At 36.0% G+C, this 27364-nt stretch overlaps 1 protein-coding gene across 8 annotated transcripts in view; it reads left to right on the forward strand.

Annotated features, from left to right (window-relative positions):
- The window catches only part of AP3B1 (adaptor related protein complex 3 subunit beta 1), a 279241-nt gene that overhangs the window by 90120 nt on the left and 161757 nt on the right, over positions 1-27364 (forward strand). For all 8 annotated transcript variants that reach the window (XM_074384448.1, XM_074384437.1, XM_003920819.2 and 5 more), the window contains one exon: positions 24064-24219. In XM_074384448.1, the coding sequence (XP_074240549.1) occupies positions 24064-24219 (156 nt within the window). The remainder of the gene's footprint in view (positions 1-24063; positions 24220-27364) is intronic.

Below are 27364 nucleotides of genomic sequence, written 5' to 3' on the forward strand. Positions count from 1 at the left end.
TTTTGAGACCGAGTCTTGTTCTGTCATCCAGGGTGGAATGCAGTGGCACAATCTCGGCTCACTGCAACCTCGTGCTTCCTTCAGCCTCTGACTGAGTAGCTGGGATTACAGGTGCTTGCCACCATATCCAGCTAATTTTTGTGTTTTTAGTAAAGACGAGGTTTCACCATATTGGCCAGGCTGGTCTTGAACTCCTGACCTCACGTGATCCACGGCCTCAGCCTCCCAAAGTTTTGGGATTGCAGGCATGAGTCACCGCACCTGACCTAATATTTGTATTTTTTATAAAGACAGGATTTTGCCATGTTGGCTAGGCTGGTCTTGAACTCCTGGGCTCATGTGATCCTCCTGCCTTGACCTGCCAAAGTGCTGAGATTACAGATGTGAGCCACCATGTTTGCCCAAATTTTTGTCTTTTTATTTATGTTTATTTCAAGTTGTTTCATTGTCAGTAATTTGATTTTCAGTGGTCTAATCTATTTCTTTTAGTTTTTTATTTTTATTTATTTATTTATTTGAGATGGAGTTTCACTCTTGTTACCCAGGCTGGAGTGCAATGGCACGATCTCGGCTCACCGCAACCTCTGCCTCCTGGGTTCAAGCAATTCTCCTGCCTCAGCCTCCTGAGTAGCTGGGATTACAGGCACGTGCCACCATGCCCAGCTAAATTTTTGTATTTTTTTTTTTTTTTTTTTTTTTGAGACGGAGTTTCGCTCTTGTTACCCAGGCTGGAGTGCAATGGCGCGATCTCGGCTCACCGCAACCTCCGCCTCCTGGGCTCAGGCAATTCTCCTGCCTCAGCCTCCTAAGTAGCTGGGATTACAGGCACGCACCACCATGCCCAGCTAACTTTTTGTATTTTTAGTAGAGACGGGGTTTCACCTTGTTGACCAGGATGGTCTCGATCTCTCGACCTCGTGATCCACCCGCCTTGGCCTCCCAAAGTGCTGGGATTACAGGCTTGAGCCACCGCGCCCGGCCTAAATTTTTGTATTTTTAGTAGAGACGGGGTTTCACCATGTTGACCAGGATGGTCTCAATCTCTTGACCTCGTGATCCACCCGCCTCGGCCTCCCAAAGTGCTGGGATTACAGGCTTGAGCCACCGTAATTTTTTTTATTTTTAATTCTGTAAATTTAGTGACATTCTAGTTTTTTATTTTTAATTCTGTAAATCTAGTGACATTATTGCTTTGATCTGTTATTTACTTACTTAGGTTTGAATTTCATATTTCCATTCTATAGTTTTATCATCTTATCTTTGAACTTCTGTTTTATTGAGTTTGCATTCTAAATAACTTGTTGGGGAATATGCTTTTAACACTTACGTATAGTCCATTATATGTATGGGGGTTGTAGTCTGGGAGAAAGATTCTTCTTCCCACTTGCCCTACTGGCTGTTGGAGGTAATCAACAGTGTCTACCACATTCTCCATAATAATATAACAAAATTTTGAAGACAGTGTGATTTGGAAAGACTATTTATTTCATCTGTTAAGATATTTATTATACAAGTGTATATATATGTGGTATAAATATTAAATTAAAATGAAAAGTATTCTGAGAAAATTCTTTTATCTCAGGAGTACACCTCTTGTTCCCTCTGGATTTCGAAATGGTCTATTTTAGTTTGATCACAATGTATTCATCAAAATAGATGTCTAGGTGGAGAAGGCCTGATACATTGTAAGTTGGAAGCTCTTAATTAATTTATAAGGGAAATAATGGGCCTTTTCTTGTTCTCATTTATTAGGAAGTACTTCAGGCTGTGTAATCTAAGTTGTTGATTCATTCCAATTTTTAAAATTTGTTGTGGAAATGTTCACATTAAAAAAAAATTAGCTCATACTGACCTTTGTGAAATGCTTTAAAGAACTCTGTTAAAAAATGTTAGTTAAAAATAAGTTTTCTTGGGCTGATGTCCTTCAGAAAAACCAATTTCTTTTAGATAAGTAGCTTCATACATTTTCATATACAGCATATAGGGAAACCATTCCTGGTATAGTAGAGCTACATTCTGGAAAAAACTTTTTTTTTTTTTTAAGAGAAAATAAATCTCCTTTCTTCTTCACCCTTCACCCCGCCATGATTCTCTGCATGTCCAGCTCAAAGTTCATACACTTGTCTAGAATGGGGCTTATAGTATGCCATATGTAGGCACTAGATGATTGTGCTGGTTAGTTATCCAGTTGACATGCTCACCATTTTCTAATTTCAGCATTTCTAGCCATGTTACTGGAATTAAAAATTGAAAGCCAGAAATTGACATTTGCTTTTTTAACATTTCCTTTAGTGGTTATCTACTGCCTTCCTCAAGGGAGTAGTAGAGACCTTGACAGATTCCCTATTACAAGTAATTGCTTCCAGAGCTAGGTGTTATTCCTCTTAATTTATTTAAAGGCCAGTAGTGTTTAGTGCCTGTATATATAAATATATATTTGTGTGTGTGTATGTGTGTGTGTGTGTGTGTGTGTGTGTGTGTGTGTATTATTTCATCTTTAAAATAATGTATTTATTGGCTTTAATGATTTAGTTTTTATTTTTCTATGTTGAACTTAGAAAAGGTGAAAGATTTATGCAGTCTGAGGAGAAACATTTGTATGAGCTTACTTAGAATATAAAATCTCTTATGTGAGTTTATATTAGTACTTTCTCTCAGTTTCTGTTTGCTAAACATCCTTTTTGTGTGACTAGCCTTATTTTTGCATTTCTTATAATTTTAAAAATTATATCTTTATATCATATACTGTTAGTAAACTTGTGTTACTGTTTTATGCTATTTTGGGTTTCCTAAATTTCCTTTTCAAGTTTTTTACTGTAAGTCACAATTCCAAGAGAAACAGATGTTTTGTTTTTAGTAAAAATTTTTCCCAACATTTTATTTCAATAATTTTCAAATGGAAAGTGATATCAGTGAAAGTGACAGAGTAGAGAACTCCCAAGAGCTTGTCCCTCCGCAGAGATACAAGAAAATCTGGTAAAAATAGCCTGAATCAACTTTTTGAATTCAGAAAATAGTCACAGGTTTATAACAACCACATAAACATTTAAGAAAAAGGGGCATGAAACTCAGGATGGAAGATTTGTGGCATTTTAACTTACTCTCACTGTATCCTCCCTTCTCTGTCACAGTGGCAGGGGCTGGAAGGAACAGAGTAGATTCCATTATCAAAGAGGTGTGATTATTTGTTTTATACTGTCTGGAGGATCCCTAATGCAAGGGACATGCCTTTATTTTGCTGAAAACGGAACTCCCCGAGACCAAATGATCTACTGATGCCACCTGGGGCAATAGATATCAATTGGACTAAACAATGGATATGTCAAGAAGTCTGGAACAAAAGGCTGGAGGATGAAATGCCTTGTGGAATCAGGATGTTGAGAAGCTCCTGTGTATACTGTGGGAACTTGAAAGTCCATTTCTTGCTTAGGGTTAGACACCTGCTCAGAAAAGATCTGATAAGAACCTAAGCTTTTTACCTCGGACTGACCTTCAAGCTCTGCACGAGTGGAAGTGATGGCTAAGGCAAACTTTTAAATGGCCCAACTAAGTTTATGCAGACTGCCAGCTAACAGAACAGTAAACACCTCCATGACCACATGTGACAAAGAATGTACTCTTTTCAAAAATAGCTTAGAAATGACTGTAAACAAATAAAAAAAAAACCTGATAAGTAGCAACAATAATCCCTGGGGAGGAGTTAGACTCTAAGTTAGTTACCATATTATAATATTCAGAATATCTAGTTTTTAGCAGAAAACACTGAGGAATGTAAAGAAACCAGTAAATTTGTTCCATCCACAAGAAAAAGAGAAAATAATGGAAACTGTATTCGAGGAAGTCCAGGCATTGAATTTGCTAGCCAAAGGGTTTTAAATCACCGTGTTAAATATGCTGAAACAGCTAAATGAAACCAGGAAAACAATGACTCTCCAAGCAGAGAGTATCAGTGTATAGAGAGAAATGATAAAAAGAAATCAACTAGAAATATTAGAGGGAAAAAATATAATAAATGAAGTATTCTATTCACAAGTAGAGATCATCAACAGATTTGAACAGGAAGAAAATGAATTGGTGAACTTAAAGGTAAGTCAGTTGAGATTATCTTGTCTAAGGAGTAGAAAGTCAAAAAGCAGGAAGATGAAGAAAGCCTAAGAGACTTAAGAGGCCTGTGGGATTCCATCAAGGGTACTGACACACATAATATATATTCCAGAACGAAAGGAGAGAGAGAAAGGGGCAGACAGAATAGCTGAAGAAAAAATGGCTGAAAACTTCTAAAATTTGATGAGAGACACTAATCAACACATTTAAGAAGCTCATCAGAATCTAAGTAGGAGAAATTCTGAGATACACAAGATACATGATGTGGTTTAGCTCTGTGTCCCCACCCAAATCTCACCTTGAACTGTAATAATCCCCACATGTCAAAGGTGGGACTAGATGAAGATAATTGAATCATGGGGATAATTCCTCCCTGCTGTTCTCCTGATAGTGAGTGAGTTTTCACACGATCTGATGGTTTTATAAGGGGCTTTCCTCTCCACTGTCTTCTCATTCTTTCTCCTGCTACCCTGTTAAGAGGTGCCTTCCACCATGATTGTAAGTTTCCTGAGGCTCCCCAGCCACGCTGAACTGTGAGTTGATTAAACCTCTTTTCTTTATACCAGTCTCGGGTATTTCTTCATGGCAGTGTATGAATGGACTAAGACAGCATGTAAGGATCACATTGTCAAAAGCTGAAGACAAAAAGAGAATCTTGAAAGCAGCAAGAGAAGTGACTCATTATGTACAAGGTTTCTTCAATAAGATCAACAACTAGTTTCTCATTAGAAATCATGGAGCCAGAAGGCAGTTGAAGAACCATATTTAAAGTATTGAAAGCAATAAAAAAGTCAACAAGTTCTTAGTTGACAAAGCTTTCCTTTAAAAATGGAGAAATCAGTACATGCCTGTATTGGTACAACAGTACAATGTCTTAGATGCATTTCAAAATAAGATGCAGATATCAGTACATATTACTCCTAAACACTTCAGTATGTATATCATTAATTAGACTTCAGTATTTGTTTATGATTATTTTTCCTTTTGTTGATATAAAATTTTCACAGTGAAATGCACAAATCTTAGAGTTTTGATAATTGCATGTAAGTAACACACACAAACTCTTTTCATTATTTAAAGTATTGCTGTTATCCTTCTAAGTTAGTTATTTGCCCTCAGATGCAAGTATTGTTTTAATTTTCTTCATTATATTATTGAGTTCAAAAAGTAAAGGATTTGAGATATTACCATACTTCTACATTTATACACACACATACACACATACACGTACACAGTGTATAGATGGCATATGTTTAATGTATATACACACACAAAAGCAGAAACACTGATGTCTGGATCAGAGAAGACACTTTTTATTCACTCATGGTTATCTTAGTGTTACCTCCCTGCACTTCAGTTCCCCATGAGGATAATGTTGTGAGGGTCAGTGCCACCTGTATATCTTGGGGGATGGAAGTTGTAATACAGGAGAGGAGCTCCTCCTAAATGAATCAATCTCAGAATTTATATAGGACTGTGTATTAGTCCATTTCCTGCTGCTGATAAAGACATCCCAGAGACTGAGCAATTTATAAAAGAAAGGTTTATTGGACTTATAGTTCTGCATGGCTGGGGAGGCCTCACAATCATGGTGGAAGGTGAAAGGCACGTCTCACATAGCAGACGAGAGAAGAGAGAGCTTGTGCAGGGAAACTCCCCGATTTAGAACCATCAGATCTCATGAAACGTACTCACTGTCACGGGAACAGCATGAGAGAGACCTGCCCCCATGATTCAGTTGCCTCCCACTTGATTCCTCCCATGACACATGGAAATTGTGGGAGTACAGTTCAAGATGACATTTGGGTGGGGATGCAGCCAAACTATATAGACCGTATGCATCTCAGAGCTTATATAGAACTCCTTTTGCATCTGCTTCTCCTCCACTGTGTAGAGAGAGGGATAGTTACCTTTCTAATGTAAACACATTTCTCTTTTCTGGGGAGAAGAGGACAATGTCTCTTTTTCCATTACCCTGTGGAATTTAAGTGATGGAAAATAAACCCATATGTCTCCTTGGTTGTCTCTCTGTCTAACTTCCAAGATTCATTTGCCATTTACTCACTTGTTAATCGAGATTGCCAGCACTCTTTGCTCAGGAAGTCCTGATCATGCAAAAACATGAATATAATCAGGGAACATTGTTTACTGATAACAAAAATTAATTTAACTTGTGGTTGAACTTTATATAATTAGAATCATATTGTTTTCTTTTTGGGATGTCTTTACTCAGCATAATATTTTGGACATTGATCCACATTGTATTAGTAGTTATAATTTCAGTGTTATTTTGCTGAATAATGTTCTATTACTATTAAATTCTTCTGTTGAAGCTTTAACCTCCAAATATGACATAGACTGCACCCACTTATGTTTGAATGATGACTCTTATGTACACCCATGGAGCTGTCATGTTTGCCTCCAGTGCCACAGGTTTTATATGTTTTTATTTCTGTAGGTTCTATAGTAAATGTGTGGCCTTCCTGTCTTACCTCCAGTTCCTACTCTCCAAAGGCAAGCAGATCTAACTCTTTTTGGCTTTGTCTTCTATTGGTTATCTTCAGATTTTAAAAAATAACTTGTTTATATGATTTTTTTTCCAGTGACTCAGTGTATCCTGTAATTTAGAAATAGGAATATTTTGGAAATAATGAGGAATCAATAAATGGTCCCTTTTTGAAACTTTAGATAAAGACCTTTTATATTCCAATTATTTTTGTTTTTTGCTTTTTTTAAATGTTAAATTGGTGTTTTGTGGAGTCCTAGTTTTCTACCCTCCCTTTACCTAGAATAAGTTTTTATTTCTGTTTTATGTATTAGATTTCCTCATAGTATTAAATAAAGAACTTTTAATTAATTCCCCTCCTTCTTAAAATGTCCACAATTATTATAAAACCTCTGCTTTAACCCATTTGTTTTTTATGCCCTGGAGGATAATTAAACATCAATTTCAATTCAACACACATTTACTTTCATCTCTCTAACATAAACTTTTTATTTTAGGGATTAAGGTATGGAGAGAATGAATACATGAAGAATCATGATTAGTTCTACTTAGGTATATTGTAATTTTGTTTTATAATTTGTGATTGAATAAAAACTACTCTAAAATGCATTTTGCTTAACAAAAAATGATTCCGTTTTCTTCCCCATCACTGGGTCTGCATTAATTAGTTTTTAAACAAGTAGGACCCTTATTTCTCATCTCTTGAAACCCTTAAACCTAGGTTCAACATGTTTCATGAGCATATTTTGCTTCAGAAAATTTGAAAAATGCCCTACTATAAATCCTCCAGATTTCTCAGTAACAAAGTTTGGAAACTGCTGCATTTAGAAATCTTGTTTCTTACATACTAGAGCTGAGTATCTAGTCATAAGAAATGAGATGTGTTGTGGGTAATTGAACACTGAATTTTCATAGTGGTTCAACACAAAGTTACTGTGCACAGGTGTTTCTGTAATTGTGATGTATTGGGGGAGATTCGGTGTTCAATGGTCCTCAAACCCACACTTCCACCTGTGTGGTATAGTGGTCACTGGGCTGTGGTACAAAACAGGTAAAGTGTACGGCATAGCAGTTTCTTCACAGAAGGAAAAAAAAATCTCAAACCAGTATGTATATTCTTTGTTGTTTTACATAAACACAAATTTTGGGGAAGGAGACTTCTTTTCTTCTTTGTGAAAAATACTAAATTAAAAGTTTTATTAAACATGAATTCTTTTTCCAGTGAATTCATCTCTAATAATGTATTCTGTTCCCACTGAGTAACTAATTTGACTGTGTGATTGTTGTATTACTAACCACCTACCCACCCTGGTCTTGTCAGGTACATCTAACCCAATGTCAGAGAGATGTAACACAATATATCGCTGTGCTATCTGTTACAGACTGAATGTTTGCCCCACCTCTGATTGCGTATTTGAAGACTTAGCCCCAGGTTGATGGTATTTGGAGATGGGGTATGTGGGAGGTAATGAGGTTTAGAGGAGGTCATGAGAGTGAGGCCCCCATGATGGGATTAGTGCCCTTCTTTACGGGGATGGGGGGTGGGTAGTTGGCAGGATCAACCTGTTCTTTATTTCAGGGAGAGGGCAGGGGAGCGGGCTCAGTCTTTCCTTAACAGTGGCTTTCCTCATGGTAGCCAGGACATTGCCCAGCTCCTCCTGCTTTCTCTTGGCCCAGATGTGTGTCCCCACCCTTTTCTTGATGAACTTGAGGGTGCATTTGTCCTTGGAGACCTTCAGTAACTCTATGGCCCACCGCTCGTATGGGACGAGGCCACACACCTCCTGGATCATGTCACACACGAACTTGGTGTGTTTGGTCAGACGCTTGCAGCAGCGGCCGTGCCTGGGCTTGCTCACGTTCCTGGTTACCTTGCGGCCCTTATTGAGGCCCGCGGCCACAGGGTAGCGAAGAGCCATGGCTGCTGCTCTCCAGTGGCGGCCATGGCGGAAGGGCTGACGCCATGTGGAACTCTAGTAGGGTTAGTGCCCTTCTAAGAAGAGACACAAGGAGCTTGCTTCCTCTCTTTCCACCATTTGAGGTAGCTGTCCACAAGCCAAGAGGAAGGCCTTCACCAGGAATTGAATCACTTGCCCCTTGATCTTTAATCCTCAAGAACTGAGAAATGAATGCCTCTTGTTTCAGTCACCTATCCTCTGGTATTTTGTTGTAGCGGCCTGAGTTGACTAGTACAGTGTCTCAGATTACATGGGAATGTTGTGATGTATTAAAGTCCTTTGTAAACATTTCGGAGGGGTCTAAGGCCACAGCAGGCTGCAGAGATTGTTTCATCCAGGTGTAAACCTTGAGAGGGCACTAACACCCTTTAGGCTACCTTTGAATTCAGAAGGCAACTGGGTATATTGAATGTCTTTTATGTGACTACTCTAAATTCCAAGGTAATAAAGGCAAGAGGTGAAAGGTAAAGAATAATAATTCCTGAGTTCAAATCCTGGCTCTACCGCTTTTAATCTCTGTGACTATTGATAATTTATGTAAATTGTGTGTATCTCAGTTCTTTCATCTGTGAAAAAGGTAGTAAATACCTGCTTTGTTTACCATATGGAGTTGTTTTGAGGTTTCAAAGAGGTATTTGTGAAAGTGTTTTATTAATACTAGAAGTTTCTTACGCTGAATTTGTTTATTTAAAGTCGATTGTTACTGGTCACATGTTAACAAAAGTAGATATTTTTCAGCAATGTTTGATTGCTTTGTTAATTTTTATACATAAAAATATTTTACTGTATGCAGTTTTAACTGTCATGAATTTTTTTTTTTTAATTTTTCTGTCATTTCTTATGGACTGACAAAAGATCGTAGTTTTTGTTTATTTCTTAGGAAATCCATTCAGATAAAATAAGTCTCCCTGTGTCTTAAGATCTCATTAAAAAGTAAAGATTATCCTCAGGATCCAAAATTGTGGGTTCAGTTACTGACTTCTTATTATTTTTGTGAACATTTATGTTTAGAGCTTCAGATACAAAATATATAGAAAGTACTACAACTTAAGTATAATTACACACTTTTCTTTATTCTGCGAGCCTGTGGAATAGTACCTTAACAGACTTAATTTTAAAGTCTTAATAATGGAAAACTTTAAACATACATAAAAGTATGGCTGACAGTTCAGTGAATCCCTACGTATAAACCATGCCTTTTCCAAAATATACTTCATGGAGTAATGTTATTTTTTGCCTTCATAAAGCTTATATTTAATGTAACAGCATTTGTCTCTTCTGAAAGTGAATGTTTTAGAGCAAAGTGAAAAGCTGTATTTTATCCAGTTTTTTTTTTTCATTAGCATCTGGGTGGTTGGTACACATGAGTGGAGGGAGACCTATTTTTATATGAGATAGGTTCAGATATATTAAATTCACTGCTTTTTAAAAAATAAAAATAAGCTTTGTAGGCTTAAAATAAGCAGTTATAGGCTTACAATAAAACTGAGTTAAAAGTGCAGGGATTTCCCATATTCCCTCTACCTCCACACACACAAAACATCCCCCACCATCAACATTTTACATTATAATAGATGAATTTACATTAATGTTATTGTCACCCAAAGTCCACAATTTACATTAGGGTTCAGCCTTGGTGTTGTACATTCTATGAATTTTGTCTGATATATAATAACATGAATACACCATTGTATTTTATCATACACAATAATTCTGCTGCCCTAAAAATTCTCTGTGCTCTACTTGTTCATCCTCCCTCCCCACTAGTGCCTGGCAATCACTAATGTTTCTAATGTCTACATAATTTGCTTTTTCCAGAATATCATATCGATGGAATCATACAATAGGTAACCTTTTTAGATTGGATTCTCTCACTTATATTGTAATATGCATTTAAGTTGTCTCCATATCTTTTCATGGCTTGATAGCTCATTTATTTTTAGCACTGAATACTATTCCTTTGTCTGGATGTACCACAGTTTATCCACTCACCTACTGAAAGACATTCGGGGCACTTTCTAGTTTTGCCAATTATGAATAAAGCTGCTTTATCCATGTGCAGGCTTTTGTGTGGACATGTTTTTAGCTTTTTTGGATAAATACTAAGGAGTGTGATTACTGGATTGTTTGGTTAACAGTGTGTTTACTTTGGTAAGAAACTGCCAAGTTGCCTTTCAGAGTGGCTGTACTATTTTGCATTCCCATCAGCAATAAATGAGAGTTCCTGTCACTTTATATCTTTGTTTGTATGTGGAGTTATCAAGTTTTTGGACTTTGTCCATTCTAATAAGTGTGTTGTAGTATATAATTTGTTTTAGTTAGCAATTCCCTAATGACATGATTTTGAACATGTTTTATATGTTTATTTGCCATATGTGTATCTTTTTTGGTGAGATATCTGTTCAGGTCTTCAGCCCATTTTTTAAAAAATTGGGTTGTTTGTTTTCTTGTTGAATTTTAGGAACTCTTTGTATATTTTGGATAACGGTCCTTCATCAGATATGTCTTTTGCAAATATTTTCTCCTAGTTTGTGTCTTGTCTTCTAATTCTTCTGACCTTGTCTTTTGCATGCAAAGGTTTTAAATTTTAATGAAGTCCAACTTATCAATTATTTCTTCCACAGATCATGTCTTTTGTATCTAAAAGTTGCCATAACCAAGGTCATCTAGATTGCTATGTTAGTCTCTAAAAGTTTTATAGTTTTGTGTTTTACGTTTAGTCTGTGACCCATTTGAGTTAATTTTTGTGAAGTGTGTAAGATCTGTTTCTACATTTTTTTTTTTAACATGTGGCTCTTTTCTTACTCCAGCATCATTTGTTGAAAAGACTACCTTTTATCCATTGTATTGTCTTGGCTGTTTTGTGAAAGCAGTTGGGTGTATTTATGAGAGTCTATTTTTGGGCTTTCCCTTCTGTTCCATTGATGTTTTTATCTGTCCTTTCACAAATACCACACTGTCTTGCTATGTATAGCTTTATAGTAAGTCTTAATTATGGAAAACTTTAAACATACATAAAAGTATGGCTGACAGTTCAGTGAATCCCTACATATACATCACGTAGCTACATTGTTCATCAGCTCATGGCTGCTCTCGTTTTGCTACCCCACCCCATTCCAAGATTTTGTGTAAAATTTTAGATATCATATAATTCATTTCTGTCTATCGAGAGTGTATTTATATCTTTACTTTAAAGAAACCAGAAAACCTTCTCCAGTATAAGTTGGTCCCCAGTTTTTAAATGCTTTTTTTGGGGGGTCCAGCTTAAATATACATTTTTAAAGAAACATGAAAAAAGTATTCTATGGTAGTATTTTATTGCATACATGTTCATATTTTAAACTTGGAAAATAAAACATTCATTTATAAGTAGAACATTCTATACTCATTTTATAAGATGGTTTTATCACATACGTTTTATAGATATTTTAAGAACTCCTTTTTGAGTCATTTAATAGTTTTCCATTGGAAAGCATCTTTACTTCTACATGGATTTTTGGAGATACACATTACCTTGGAATATGGATACAAGGCTGTCATAGAAATATATTTCAAACTTTGAGTACTCATTCACATGCTATTAGCATACTTAGAATTATTTTGTGAAAAAGATTTATCAATTCTCCCTCATTTATTTATTAGTTATTTTAACTGCCTAAGCTCTAGAACCAGTCGTGTTTTCATGTAAAAGAGCAGGTTTTATGGCTTTATGAGTAATGTTTTCTGTCTTAGTCAGATTTCAGTCAAATAGTTCTGTCTTTTTGTAATAGTAATACCAGTATTATACTGGAACAAGATTGGCATTACTAATGACTATATAGAAAAACTGAAACCATAATATAAAACATTTTAATTAGTACAAATTAGAAACCCCATGTATGATAATGCCTCATTTCTGTAGGCTCAATAGAAGTGTGTAATAACTGATTTTTTAAAACCTTTTCATGCATTTGTAAAACACATTTTTCTTGTCCCATGGCAATGGAAAATATAATGTTTACTGTTTTATTTTTAAGTTAGATTTTTTATTATCTGTATCACAAGAAATCAGAGTATCAAGATGATTGAAATATGAATAATATACTAAAAATAAGGGCTTCATATATAAAATAATATCTCAAGGCTTCATAATAGCCATTTTAGCTACATAAGGGTTTTTTCTACTTTGTTTCAAATTCACAGATGTATTAATTGAGACTGCCTAATATCAGTCTCTAGTCAAGAAATATATTTGAGTGTATAGAATAAGCTCAGAAGATCAAGCAGTTCTACTAAGAATATTTCTAAAAAGTGCTTTCAAATAAAAATGGAGGAATATTAAAATTAGATACTAAATTATCTTTTATCTATATGAAGTATGGTTAGTATACCAAGTGGAGTAAGTGGAAACTTCCTGTCAAGTAGATTTCAAAGCCTTTCAGATTCCTTTATTTTTACTCTTAAGCAGATGAAACATTTTCCTTAATATATCTTGTTTATCTTATTTGTTTATTCTGTTTCTGGACAAGGAGAAAGTCAAATTCATTTCATCATATATTTAACATGTTAAATAAGAATTATTATTTTTTTAAACCATTCAGAGTTCTCTCAGATATAAATGTTGATTCTTCCACTTAACTTACTTAAGTATCTGGGCTATTATCTCTAAGAGAGCACAAAATCTTCCCCTATCTGATATGTCAAAAGTCTTACAAAGGTAAAATCAGTTAGGTTGATATTTAAAAAATATTACTGAATTTAAAGTACCGTGTTAGGGGTTGCTGAAAGTGTAGTGCTTTATATAAAAATCATATAAAAATATATCTGACTTTTCTGAAAAATTCTATTGTGTTGCATTATCTGCCACAAAGCTCTCTTTTACCCCTTTATTCCTTGAGCATATTAATCATAGTTGTTTTATAGTCTTCGTTTGGGCTACTATAAGAAAAATATCCTAGATTGTATGACTTAAACAGTGAACATTTATTTCTCACAGTTCCAGAATCTGGGAAGTCCAGGGTCAAAGTTCTGACAGATTTGGTGTCTGGTGAGGGTCAACTTCTTGGTTCATAGATGACTGTCTTCTCCACATGATGGAAAAAAGGCGAGAAGGCTCTCCAAGGTTCATTTTGTAATGGCACTAATTCCATTTATGAGAGTTCCATCTTAATGACCTAATCACCTTTCAAAGACCCCATCTCTTGGTACCATCACATTGGAGATTAGGATTTCTTTCTTTCATTTTGAGACAGAGTCTCGCTCTGTTGCCCAGGTTGGAGTGCAATGGCACAATCTTGGCTCGCTGCAACTTCTACCTCCCAGGTTCAAGTGATTCTCTTGCCTCAGCCTCCCAAGTAGCTGGGACTACAGGTACACACCACCATGCCCCACTAATTTTTGTATTTTTGGTAGAGATGGGGTTTCACCATGTTGGCTAGGCTTGTCTTGAACTCCTGACCTCAGGTGATCCACCTGCCTTGGCCTCCCAGAGTGCTGGGATTATAGGCATGAACCACTGCACACAGCCTAGGATTTCAATATATGAATTTGTGGGAGGTCAGAATTGGCCAGTTCATAATACAGTTCACTTAAAATTCATGTCTGCCAAGCTCATTTTCTAGATTTTTGTCTTGGTTTATATTTATAGTTTCTTTCTTTTTTTCTTTTATGCATGTTTTAAAGACATCTTAATGAAATAGAAATATATACTGCAAATGACTCATACATTTTCACAAACTGAATACACCTGTATACCAAATACCTAGATTGGGAAACAGTAATTATCAGTATACTTCATAAGCCCTCCTCTTGATACCTTTCACTTAATAATCTGCTTTTCTTCCCAGAAGGAAGCAGTATCCTTACCCTTAAAGATACCAATTTCCTTTCTGATAAATTGTTGAGCTAGTTTGAAGCTTTGGGTGATGGATTTTGTTCTACTTGTGGTTCTAGGGAAGGAATTCAACAACCTTGAGTTCACTTACTCATCTCAATTATGGATCAAGATGATTTAAGCTGGGCTTTAATCTGATCCACCTTACTCCCCAGAATATAGACTTCATCTTTTAAACCAAAGACAAGGAGAGTTAGCAGGATTGTAATTTTTGGTGGATCCTGACCCTCCACTTTTGTTACTGCATTTTTGTGAATCTGCTGAAAGCTCTACTCAGCGTTTAGGCCTCTCAGCCTCCTCTTGTCTAATTAACACATTTTGGAAAAGCAATTCCAAAAGGCAGTCAGAGTTCTTGGTTTCTAGATTTACTGCTTCTTCTGGGTCTTTCCTGCATAATTCATCACTGTTCTTTTAGCCCTCCAATGCCTTCAAACAGGTGTCTTAACTTTTCCCCAGGTTTTCTAGCTCTCACTGAGAACTAGAAACAACAACTGGTGATTGTTCTAAGTTGTCTGTGTAGCCATTCTTAGATACAGGACTATATCATCCTATATTGCCTGTTTTAAAAAATGTGTTCTCTAAAGGCTTAGTTAAAATGACATTTTTTTTTTTATCACTGTGATGTGTGACTCCTTTTAAGCATCCGTAACTAGCATGATTGAAGTTGTCTGTAAGGAGTTTCCCATGTTTGGGGTACATTATGGTTCAAAATGAAGCGGTAGTGTAAGAGCCTCATAATACATTTGTAAATCCTCAGGTATGAGGCAGCTTCTTTCTGAGGGATAATTTTAGGGGGGAAACTTTTTTTTATATTTGGCATCTAGGGATATTGAACTTGAATCAGTATTACTTGAAGTAATAGTTTCAATTACATGGCTTCTAGAAAGAAACTTTCTTAATAATAGAAGCAGTGGCAATAGCTACTATTTGTGTAGTTTAATTTGTTTCAGGCAGTAAGTGCTTGTATAGCTTTTAATAAACTGATTCAATCTTTATAAACACTTTAATGATATAGATACTGCTTTTATAGATGAGTAAATGAAGACAAGGGAAAGTCAAATCAAGACAAGGAAAGGTTGAGTAATTTGTCATGGTCCTAGAGCCAGCACTTACATTGGATTGGTGTGTCCTGATATACCCATATACTGTGTACATGTCTAACATCCATTTTGTTTGGGCTAATGTCAGTTCTGATTCATTAAAAACCTGAGAAACATAGTCCACAGTAATATAGATTCAAATATGTTACTGGAGATCCGTTCTCATCCTCCAAGAAAAACTGAAAACCTTCATTTCGTTAATCTCATAAAAACATCCACCCTTCTCTTGTCAGTTTTTTCACTGCTTGGTTCCAGTTTAGGGAATTATGCAGTTGGTACATGCGTATAGCTAGTAACTAGGAGAGCTGCATCTAAGGAGCAATGTCACGATGTTCTCATGGCAGTAGACCCAAACTGAAAGTTCATAAAAAGTATACGAGAATTTCTTCTGAGGGTAATGTTTTTAAATAATAATTGACATGAACTGTTTTAGCTATAAGCAACATGTTCTTCATGTTCATTAGCTCATAATCCCATTATTAAAACTTTAAATAGTTTCAAATAATCCCTTTTAGAAAATTATGATTTCTGTAATGTTATATGTTAATTTGTAGGAGTTTTGTTAGTGGGAATATAAGATCATCGAATCATGTGTGGCAAAGATACAGAAATTACTCTTATGGAATCTTAAAAAATATTAATATTTTAATATTTGCATAATTTTTTTTAATTTTATTTTTAACAGATTCTTGCTCTGTCAGTCACCCAGTCTGGAGTGCAGTGGCGTGATCTCGGCACACTGTCTCCTGAGTTCAAACAATTCTTCTTCCTCAGCCTTCCAAGTGGCTGGGACTACAGGTGTGCACCACCACGCCTGGCTAATCTTTGTATTTTTAGTAGAGATGGGGTTTCACCATATTGGCCAGGCTGGTATCGAACTCCTGCCCTCAGGTGACCCGCCTGCCTCAACCTCCCAAAGTGCTGGGATTACAGGTGTGAGCCGCCATGCCTGGCTGCATAATTTTTTTTAAACTGTAAAAAAAATTATCAGTAGAGAGCAGTTGGATCAATTATGAACCATATATATTATGAAATATTACTGAATTTTAATAAGATAATGATTCATTGACCTTTAATTATACTTATTTAAAATGCCATTCTTTGAATTAAATATACATTGAAAACATACAGTAGTACAAGTAATCCTCTGTAAAGTGTTCATATTTTTGTAAATGCATATTAAAATCAAACCTCATGTAAAAATATGTTTCTTATGGAAATGAACTCAAAACCTATATGATGGTATGTTCATAAAGGACACTATGGAAACATTTACATGAGTCTTAAAACATTTTTAAGTTATTTTATTGTTTTACTTAAGTTCTGGGGTACATGTACAGAATGTGCAGGTTTTTTACATAGGTAAACATGTGCCATGGTGATTTGCTGCTGTCAATCAGTCGTCCAGGTATTAAGCCCAGCAGACATTAGCTCTTTTCCCTAATGCTCTATCCCCAACTCTCACCTGATAGGCCCCAGTAAGTGTTGTTCCCCTCCCTGTGTCCATGTGTTCACATTGTTCAGCTCCCACTTATAACTGAGAATATGTAGTATTTGGTTTTCTGTTCCTGCGTTAGTTTGCTGAGAATAATGGCTTCCAGCATCATCCATGTCCCTGCAAAGGACGTGATCTTGTTCCTTTTTATGGGTGCGTAGTATTCCACAGTGTATATACATCACATTTTATCTAGTCTATCATTGATGGGCATTTGGGTTGATTCTCTGTCTTTGCTATTGTGAATAGTGCCGCAGTAAACATATGCATGCATGTATTTTTATAATAGAATGATTTATAATCCATTGGGTATGTATACCAGTAATGGGATTGCTGGGTCAAATGGTATTTCTGGTTCTGAATATTTGAGGAATCAGCACATTGTCTTCCACAATGATTGTACTAATTTCCATTCCCACCAACAGTGTAAAAGCGTTCCTATTTCTCCACAGCCTTGCCAACATCTGTTGTTTTTCGAGTTTTTAATAATTGCCATTCTGACTGGTATGAAATGATATCTCATTGTGGTTTTGGTTTGCATTTCTCTAACGATCATTGATGTAGAGCTATTTTTCATATGTTTGTTGGCTGCATGTATGTCTTTTTTTGTGAAGTGTCTTTTCATATCATTTGCCCGCTTTTTAATGGGGTTATTAGTTTCTTGTAAATTTGGTTAAGTTTTTTGTAGATTCTGGATATTAGCCCTTTGTCAGATCGATAGATTGCACAACTTTTCTCCCATTCTATAGATTTTCTGTTTGCTTTGATGATAGTTTTGTTTGCTGTGCAGAGACTCTTTAATTAGATCGTTTGTCAATTTTTGCTTTTATTACAATTGCTTTTAGCAATGTCGTCATAAAAGTCTTTGCCCATGCTGATGTCCTAAATGGTATTGCCCAGATTCTCTGCTAGGGTTTTTATAGTTTTGGGTTTTACATTTAAGTCTTTAATCCATCTTGAGTTAATTTTTGTATAAGGTGTAAGGAAGGGCTCTAGTTTCAATTTTCCACATACGGCTAGCCAGTTCTTCCAGCACCATTTGTTAAATAGGGTATCTTTTCCCCATTGCTTGTTTTTGTCAGGCCTGTCAAAGATTAGATGGCTATAGTTGTGTGGTTTTATTTCTGAGTTCTTTATTCTGTTCCATTGGGCCATGTGCCTGTTTTTGTACCAGTACCATGCTGTTTTGATTACTGTGGCCTTGTAGTATAGTCTGAAGTCAGGTAGCATGATGCTTCCAGCTTTGTTCTTTTTGCTTAGGATTGTCTTGGCTATGTGAGCTCTTTTTTGGTCCCATATGAATTTTAAAATATTTTTTTCTAGTTCTTTGAAGAATGTCAATGATAGTTTAATGGGAATAGCATTGGATCTATAAATTGCTTTGGGTAGTTTGGCCATTTTCACGACGTTGATTTTTTGTATCCATGAGCATGGAATATTTTTCCATCTGCTTGTGCCTCTTTGATTTACTTGAGCAGGTTGGTAGTTTTATTATTATAATATACTGTCATAATCTTAAACATTTGTACAGTAAAATAAGCCATACATATGCATCTTTCATTAAAATAACGTAATTGAACTCTAATAAAGTATGTTAATTAACAATGAGGAAGAAATTGAATGAGTAGGTGCTTATTAAAAGCAGCTTTTTATGTACATTTTGAGGATTTTATTGGTTAGTAATAGTGCTATGTTTGTTAACACAGCACTTTCATTATGTATCACTTTCAGGTAGAGTTTAAACATTTGTTTAATTAACCATGACTTAAGATTGTAGTTGAGTGCTTATGCTTAGAGCATTAAATTATTTGTGTGTTATTGGTTTACTGATGTACTTAACAGAACTGCTTTAGCCTGAAGTGCCATAAAGAAACGGTCACTCAAGTCCAGCTTTGATGTAAAAGTACATCTTAATTATAGTCTTTTTATTAAGCACTAAAAGACAACTAGTTGATTTTGAATTGTGTATTCAAAGGAAGGTGATAATGTTACGATTTATAGTTTAATTTTGAAGGTAAGTGTTATTACAAATACTTTTGTTTTCAAAGATTATAAATTTTGTGAGTTTTCTGTGAATAATTTTATAAGATTTTTGACTGCGGATTTAAAAAGCACTGAGCTAATGTGTTTACTATTCTAAGAGACTTTAAAGTTGTACTTTTCATGAAAGGTGTTTTCCAGTGATATTTATGTCAAGATTTAAGGAAAGATTGTGTAAAATCTGTAGGCACCTAGTAAGGGAAAAATACTTAAATGATATCAAGCTAAAATATTTTAGATAATTTTCTTTATTGTTATGTATAACAATTCATAAATACAACAAAGTGTTTTTAAGTGACTTTCTGATTTTTATTGCCTTAGTTTTATTTCATTAAATGTTTTTTGAAAGATAATTTAGATCACATGAAATTATAAGAAATAACTGAGAGAGATCTGGTGTAACGTTTACTCAATTTTCCCCAATGAAATTTTTTAGAGACTGGGTCTCACTCTGTCACCCAGGCTGGAGTACAGTGGCTTGATCATAGCTCATTGAAGCCTTAATGGTAATATCTTGCAAAACTGTAATACAGTATTACAACCAGGATATTGACATGATACAGTCAAAATTCAGAACATTTCCATCACAGGGAGTCTTCATGTTGCTGTTTTATAGCCAAACCAGCTTTCTTCCAGATGCGTAACTCTACTCCCAACCCTTAACCCCTGGCAATCATTAATCTTTCTGTTTTCATAATTTTGTTTTTTCAAGAATCTTATATAAATGGAATTATATGGTATATAACCTTCATTGTAGATTATCCATTTTGTCATTCTATAGTGTCCTTCTCTGTAGTAATTTTCTTTGCTCTGAAGTGTATTTTATTCGATATTAATATAGTCATTCTGCTTTCCCTTGATTACTATTAACATGTTATGTATTTTTCCATCCTTTTACTTTTAAGCTGCCTTTATCTTTATATTTATAGTGAATTTCTTATAGGCAGCATATAGTTGAGTCATGGGTTTTAGTCTACTCGGCCAGTCTTCATCTTTTAATCTACTTATTTTTAAGGCTTAAGCTTCCCATTTTATTTTTTGTTTTCTGCTTGTTCTCTCTAGTCTCTTACTGTGAGTTATTTCAGCATTTTTTAGAATTCCATTTTATCTACAGTTAATTTGAATGTATCTCTTTTTTATTAAAATCTGTTTTTCAGAAATTTTTTAGAGACAGGATCTCACTCTGTCACCCAGGCTTCAGTAAGTGGCTTGATCATAGCTTATTGAAGCCACAAACTCTTGGGCTCCAATGATCCTCCCACCTCAGCCTCCTGAGCAGCTAAGACTGTGGATACATGCCCCTATGAATGGCTGAGCTTTTAAATTTTTTTTTTTTTGAGACGGAGTTTTGCTCTTGTTACCCAGGCTGGAGTGCAATGGCACGATCTCGGCTCACCGCAACCTCCGCCTCCTGGGTTCAGGCAATTCTCCGGCCTCAGCCTCCTGAGTAGCTGGGATCACAGGCACGCGCCACCATGCCCAGCTAATGTTTTGTATTTTTAGTAGAGACGGGGTTTCACCATGTGGACCAGGATGGTCTCGATCTCTTGACCTTGTGATCCACCCGCCTCGGCCTCCCAAAGTGCTGGGATTACAGGCTTGAGCCACCGCGCCCGGCCAAATTTTTTTACTTTTACTAGAGGCAAGGCCTTGCTCTCTTGTCCAGGTTGGTCTGGAACTCCTGGCCATAAGTAATCTTTCCACCTCGGCTTCCCAAAGCATAAATACATCTCTTTGTATAGCTTTTTTAGTGGTTGCTCTAGGTATTACATTATGCGTGCATAGCTTATCATCTTACCATCACAGTCTACCAGTGTCCTCATGTTATGCTTCAAGTGGCAAAATTTTTAACCACTTACCTCCCTTTCATCTCTTCTTCTCTACAGTTTATAAATACAGTTTTCTTACTTATGTCCTTTAAATGCATTTAGAACCATATCAGTGTTACAACTTTTTCTTCAACCATCTAATATAATTTAAAAGGCTCAGAGGAGAAGGAAAAACTGTTATTATTTACTCATATTTTTCCTTGCCATATTCTTTCTTCCTTCCTAATGTTTGGAGATTCCATCTTTTATCATTTCCTTTCTGTCTAAAGAGCTTCCTTGGGCTGGGTGTGGTGGCTCACGCCTGACTGTAATCCAAGCACTTTGGATGCCAAGGTGGGCGGATCACCTGAGGTCAGGAGTTCAAGATCAGCCTGACCAACACGGTGAAACCTTGTCTTTTTAAAAAAAAAAAAAAAAAAAAAAAAGAGCTTCCTTTAGCCATTCTTTCAGGATGGGTCTGTTGATGACAAATACACTAGCTCTCCTTCATCTGAAAATGTCTTGATTTTTTTTGCCCCTTCACTCCTGAAATATATTTTTGCTAGATGTAAGATTCACTGTTGATAGTTCTTCTCCTTCAGTTGGTCTACTTTCTTTTGTCCTCCATGGTTTTTGATGAGAAATCTCTGTCATTTGACTTTTCTGTTACAGGTAAAGTGTCATTTCTTCTGTGCCGCTTTCAAGATTTGTTTTTTCTGTCTTCAGTTTTCAGAGGTTTTACTATAACATGTGTTGTTATGGATTTCTTTGGGTTTAATCCTGTTTAGGGTTTATTCAGCTTCCTCAATTTGTAGTTTTATGTCTTTGCCAAATTTAAGAAGTTTGCAGTCATTATTTCTTTGAGTTATCTTTCAGCTCTTGCCTCTGTCTCCTCTCCGTCCAGAATTTATTAATAGATGAAAGGAATGTTAGGTGTTTTACTGTTGTTTCACTGGTCCCTAAGACTGTTTTTTAGGTTTTTAGTTTTGGTTTTTTAATTTGCCAGTCATAACATTTTTTATTTGCTCTTTATTTATATCTACTATTTCTTTCTTTAGACTTTATTTATTTATTTTTAGTTGGAGTTTTGCTTTTATTGCCCAGGCTGGAGTGCAATGGTACAATCTTTTTGCATGCTGGGCTAATTTTGTATTTTCAGTGAGACAGTGTTTCACCATTTTGTCCAGGCTGGTCTCAAACTTCTGACTTCAGGTGATCTGCTCACCTCGACCTCCCAAAGTGCTGGAATTTCAGGTTTGAGCCACTGCGCCTGGTCTAGACTTTATAATTCTTTGCTAAAACCTTCTTTTTCTTTCTTTCTTTTTTTTCTTTTTTTTTTTTTTTTTTTTTTTTGGTTACCAGGATGTTCTCTATTGCTCATTGAAGCTTTTTTTTTTTTTTTTTTCTTTTTTGGGAAATCATGAGATCATTCCAGTATCTCTGTTATCTTGGTGTTGACATTTGCTAGTTACCTATTTTTATTCAGTTTGAGATATTTCTGTCTCTTGGAATGATGAGTGATTTTTTAATTGAAACTTGGACATTTGGGATACTTTGATACTGGATCTTATTTAAACCTTCAGGTTAACTGGCTTTGTTTGATACCACTCTATCAGGGAAGGGTAGTGATTAAGAGAGGTGGGTGCTGTCTCATTACTGCCAGGTCATAGCAGAAGTCCAGATTTCCTGCTCATGGGATTGTGCTTATTGTTACCACAGGGGAGTGTGGGATTTCTGGCTCCCCAGCCATCTTTCTCTGATAGCTGTCTAGAAGGGATACAAGGTACTGATCTACATGTTTCCTTCCCTGACAACCACAAAGATGTGGGAGGGGCTGGCTTCAGTTACTACTAGGTGTGGTGTGCAAGTCCTGACTGTCCACTAGGCCTCCTCTGACATCATCACGGTCAGAGGAATAAGGTCGCCTTGTCACTAATGGACGGGCTTAGAAGTCCAGTCTCCTTACTTGGTCTTCACTGGCAAATCTGAATCCCATTTTGGCCTTTTCTGAAACCACCCAGTGAGGTGGTTGGGGACTCTCATTATGGGCTTATAAGGGTAGAAGTAGGATCACCATCTCAGCCTTTACTGGTGATGAGGTACCGTAGTTTTTTATCAGGTGTTGGCTACACTTGAGTAGTTAATTCTAAAAGTTTTCTGTCTTGCTAGACTGTCCCTTTCTTGGTCATTTGGCTTGAGAGAGCGGTTTGGGGGGGTTTCTTTTCATCTGTATTTGTTGCCAGTTTCTTCTGCACTGAGTTGTGGATGTATGAAATAAAAGGAAAACCCAGGTGTGTCTGGGTTCACTGATGTGTCTTTCTTCGGGTCTTGAGGTTCTTATCCAGTCCTTTTTGCCTTTCAAATTCTTTTTATGTTTGTTGGGTATATGTTTTACATGTAATGTTCTGCTTTCTACATCTACTTAGCGAGAGAGATGGGGGGAAAGTACATCGACCCCCATCTTCCTGGAGACCGAAAGTGTGTTTCAGATACTTGGTAATGGAAGTTACCTGTAAATAGTAGTTGAATTGGATGTATGTGGATATTATTATGTTTGTGTGGTTTTTGTTTGTTTGTTTGTTTTGGGGACCAAATGCCTATAGGCATATTTTATTGGCAGAGATAAAGAATTCAAAACAAAAACCTGGAATCCACTTCTGTGGATATTTATAAATCTCAAACAGACATTTTCTTGACAACTCAGGGACCTACTTAACAACACTGGTTTTTACATGTCAAATTTTACTGTGATTTCTTTTATGTTACTATTCAAACAATCTCCTCTTTTTTCTTTTGGACTCTTTGATCTAGTTACAGAGTGGCTGACAATATATGGAAATAGTTTTCAGGTTTTAGGTAGTCTCATATTATACGCCTTGTTAAAATCTAATGGTCATGTGTTCGTTTTGAGAGACTAGGTATTTCTATTGGGATTTAATAGCAAAAATTTACTTTGTAATATTATAGAAGCATCATCTGTAGCACAGTAACTTGTTACAAAATATGAGAAAAATCAAGGCCTTTATTCCATATAGGTTGTATAATATTTTTAAATTGCCTCAGCAGAAGTTTTCTACAGTAAAATGTTATTGTAGATGTTTAAAAGAAAGTTTTGACTATATAATATGTGGATTGTTCAAGTTCTAAAGTAATCTTGGGATTGGATTTCTTTCATTGTAGGATGATGAATTAGAAGACAAAGAAAAGAATTTCTATGAATCTGATGATGATCAGAAGGAAAAGACTGACAAAAGGAAAAAGCCATATACTATGGATCCAGATCATAGACTCTTAATTAGAAATACAAAGCCTTTGCTTCAGAGCAGGAATGCTGCGGTATGTTAAAATCCTTATAAGAAATAATTCACTGTTTTTTTAAAACAGCAATTTAAAATATCTCAATTTAGTAAGTGACTCTGGGTGTGTTCATGGAGCATGTGTTTGTTTACACACCAAATGATGTGTAATGGATAGTCGTAATACAGTGTGGAGTGTAAGCTATAGATTTAGAGACCTAATATCTGCGAAGTAATACCTAAATAAATATATTTCAGCCTTCCATGATTCCAGGTATGCAGAGTTAGGTTTTGATAAGAATACCTGATTTGACCTATTGGACTTCATTTACTTTTTAGTGGTTTTGTTAATTAGCTTTTCTTGAGTTATTCCTAAGTTGTTTCTAAATTGATTGGATTGTATTAGCCCTTATATAAGGACTATGTTTATTTCTTAGTTATTCCATTGTGATTGAGGGTACGTGATCTGGTAGCAGTTCATACTGTTATCTGATAGAATTTTTAAGAGACTAACAAAGGTAATGCCTCACATATTATAAATGTAAATTGGTAGCAATTAAAAATCATCTTTATTTGGGTTCTAAGGTTTTTTTTGTTTGACACCTTTTTATTTTATATAACCATTTATATTTTAGAAGACTACATGTGCACAATACAAAATTAGAAAATATAGACTAGCAAAACTAAAAAGAAAATTAAAACATCACATTCTCAACACTCAGAAATCACTTATCTTAGTGTATGTTCTTCTAGATCTTTTAAATCTGCATAAAATACATATATTCATGGTTACACATGCATATATATATTTTAACCAAGATAAAAATTATACTGTATATAACATTTTCTTTTTCTTTTCTTTTTATTTTTTGTTATTTTTTAATTTTTTAATATATTATTTTAAAGATGGGGTTTCACCATGTTGATCATGCTAGTCTTGAACTCCCAACCTCAGGTGATCCATCCGCCTTGGCCTCCAAAGTGCTTGGATTACAGGTGTGAGCCATCATGCCCAGCCCTGTATATAGCATTTTCTAACCCTTTTTTCTCTAGTCAGTCCTTTCCACTTTGTATTTTAATAAAGTTTCATTTTATTTAATCCCAGTTGATCTCAAATTATCCTTTTTTTGGATGGTTTATCTAAACCATTATCTAATACGTTGCATCTTTTAAAGCTTCTAAAGGCTTCAGAATGTCCTTCTGGGTTTGTATGATTACTGCTGCTGCTGCTTATTTTAATTTTTTGCTGTACCTACTGGAATGGGATGGTTGCATCTTTTATAGTGTCATTTAATTTCTTTTATATTCTGTGTTTTCTATTAACTGGCAGTTATATCTAAAGGCTTGATGGATTTAAGTTAAACATGTTCTTAAAGATTTTAATTGAGAAATGTTCTTTTTTTTTTTTTTTTTTTTTTTTTTGAGACGGAGTTTCACTCTTGTTACCCAGGCTGGAGTGCAATGGCGCGATCTCGGCTCACCGCAACCTCCGCCTCCTGTGTTCAGGCAATTCTCCTGCCTCAGCCTCCTGAGTAGCTGGTATTACAGGCATGCGCCACCATGCCCAGCTAATGTTTTGTATTTTTAGTAGAGACGGGGTTTCACCATGTTGCCAGGATGGTCTCGATCTCTTGACCTTGTGATCCACCCGCCTCGGCCTCCCAAAGTGCTGGGATTACAGGCTTGAGCCACCGCACCTGGCCCTTAGAAATGTCCTTTTTTTAAAAATTGTACTTTAGGTTCTGGGGTACATGTGCAGATCATGCAGGATTGTTTTATAGGTACACACATGACAATGTGGTTTGCTCTCTCCATCTCCCCATCGCCTACATCTGGCATTTCTCCCCATGTTATCCCTCCCTTGGCTCCCCCACCAACAGACCCCAATGTGTGATGCTCCCCTCCCTGTGTCCATGTGTTCTCATTGTTCAACACCTGCCTATGAGTGAGAACATGCTGTGTTTGATTTTCTGTTCTTGTGTCAGCTTGCTGAGAGTCATGGTTTCCAGATTTATCCATGACCCTGCAAAGGACACAAACTCATTGTTTTTTATGGCTGCATAGTATTCCATGGTGTATATGTGCCACATTTTCCTTGTCCAGTCTATCGTCGATGGGCATTTGGGTTGGTTCCAGGTCTTTGCTATTGTAAACAGGGCTGCAGTGAACATACGTGTGCATGTGTCTTTATAATAGAATGATTTATAATCCTTTGGGTATATACTTAGTAATGGGATTGCTGGGTCAAATGCAATTTCTATTTCTAGGTCCTTGAGGAATTGCCACACTGTCTTCCACAGTGGTTGAACTAATTAAGCGTTCCTATTTTTCCGCATCCTCTCCAGCATCTGCTGTCTCCAGATTTTTTAATGATTGCCATTATAACTGGCATGAGGTGGTATCTCAATGTGGTTTTGATTTGCATTTCTCTAATAATCAGTGATGATGGGCATTTTTTCATATGTTTGTTGGCTTCATATATGTTTTCTTTTGAAAAGTGTCTGTTCATGTCCTTCACCCACTTTTGAATGGATTTGTTTTTTTCTTGTAAATCTGTTTTAGTTCTTTGTAGATTCTGGATGTTAGCCCTTTGTCAGATGGGTAGATTGCAAAATTTTTTCCCATACTGTTGGTTGCCAGTTCACTCTAATGGTAGTTTCTTTTGGTGTACAGAGGCTCTGGAATTTAATTAGATCCCATTTGTCTATTTTGGCTTTTGTTACCAATGCTTTCGTTGTTTTAGTCATGAAGTCCTTGCCTATGTCTATGTCCTGAATAGTTTTGCCGAGGTTTTCTTCCAGGGTTTTTATGGTGTTAGGTCTTATGTTTAAGTCTTTGATATATCTGGAGTTACTTTAGTGTAAGGTGTCAGGAAGGGGTCCAGTTTCAGCTTTCTGCACAATGCTAACCAGTTTTCCCAACACCATTCATTAAACAGGGAATCCTTTCCCCATTGCTTGTTTTTGTCAGGTTTGTCAAAGATCAGATGGTTGTAGATGTCTAGCATTGCCTTCAGGGCCTCTGTTCTGTTCCATTGGTCTATATCTCTGTTTTGATACCAGTACCATGCTGTTTTGATTACTGTAGCCTTGTAGTATAGAAGCCTCCAGCTTTGTTCTTTTTGCTAGGATTGTCTTGGCTATGCAGGCTCTCTTTCGGTTCCATATGAAGTTTAAGGTGGTTTT

Source organism: Saimiri boliviensis, chromosome 1, assembly GCF_048565385.1.
Source record: "Saimiri boliviensis isolate mSaiBol1 chromosome 1, mSaiBol1.pri, whole genome shotgun sequence".
NCBI classification, from domain to species: Eukaryota; Metazoa; Chordata; class Mammalia; order Primates; family Cebidae; genus Saimiri; species Saimiri boliviensis.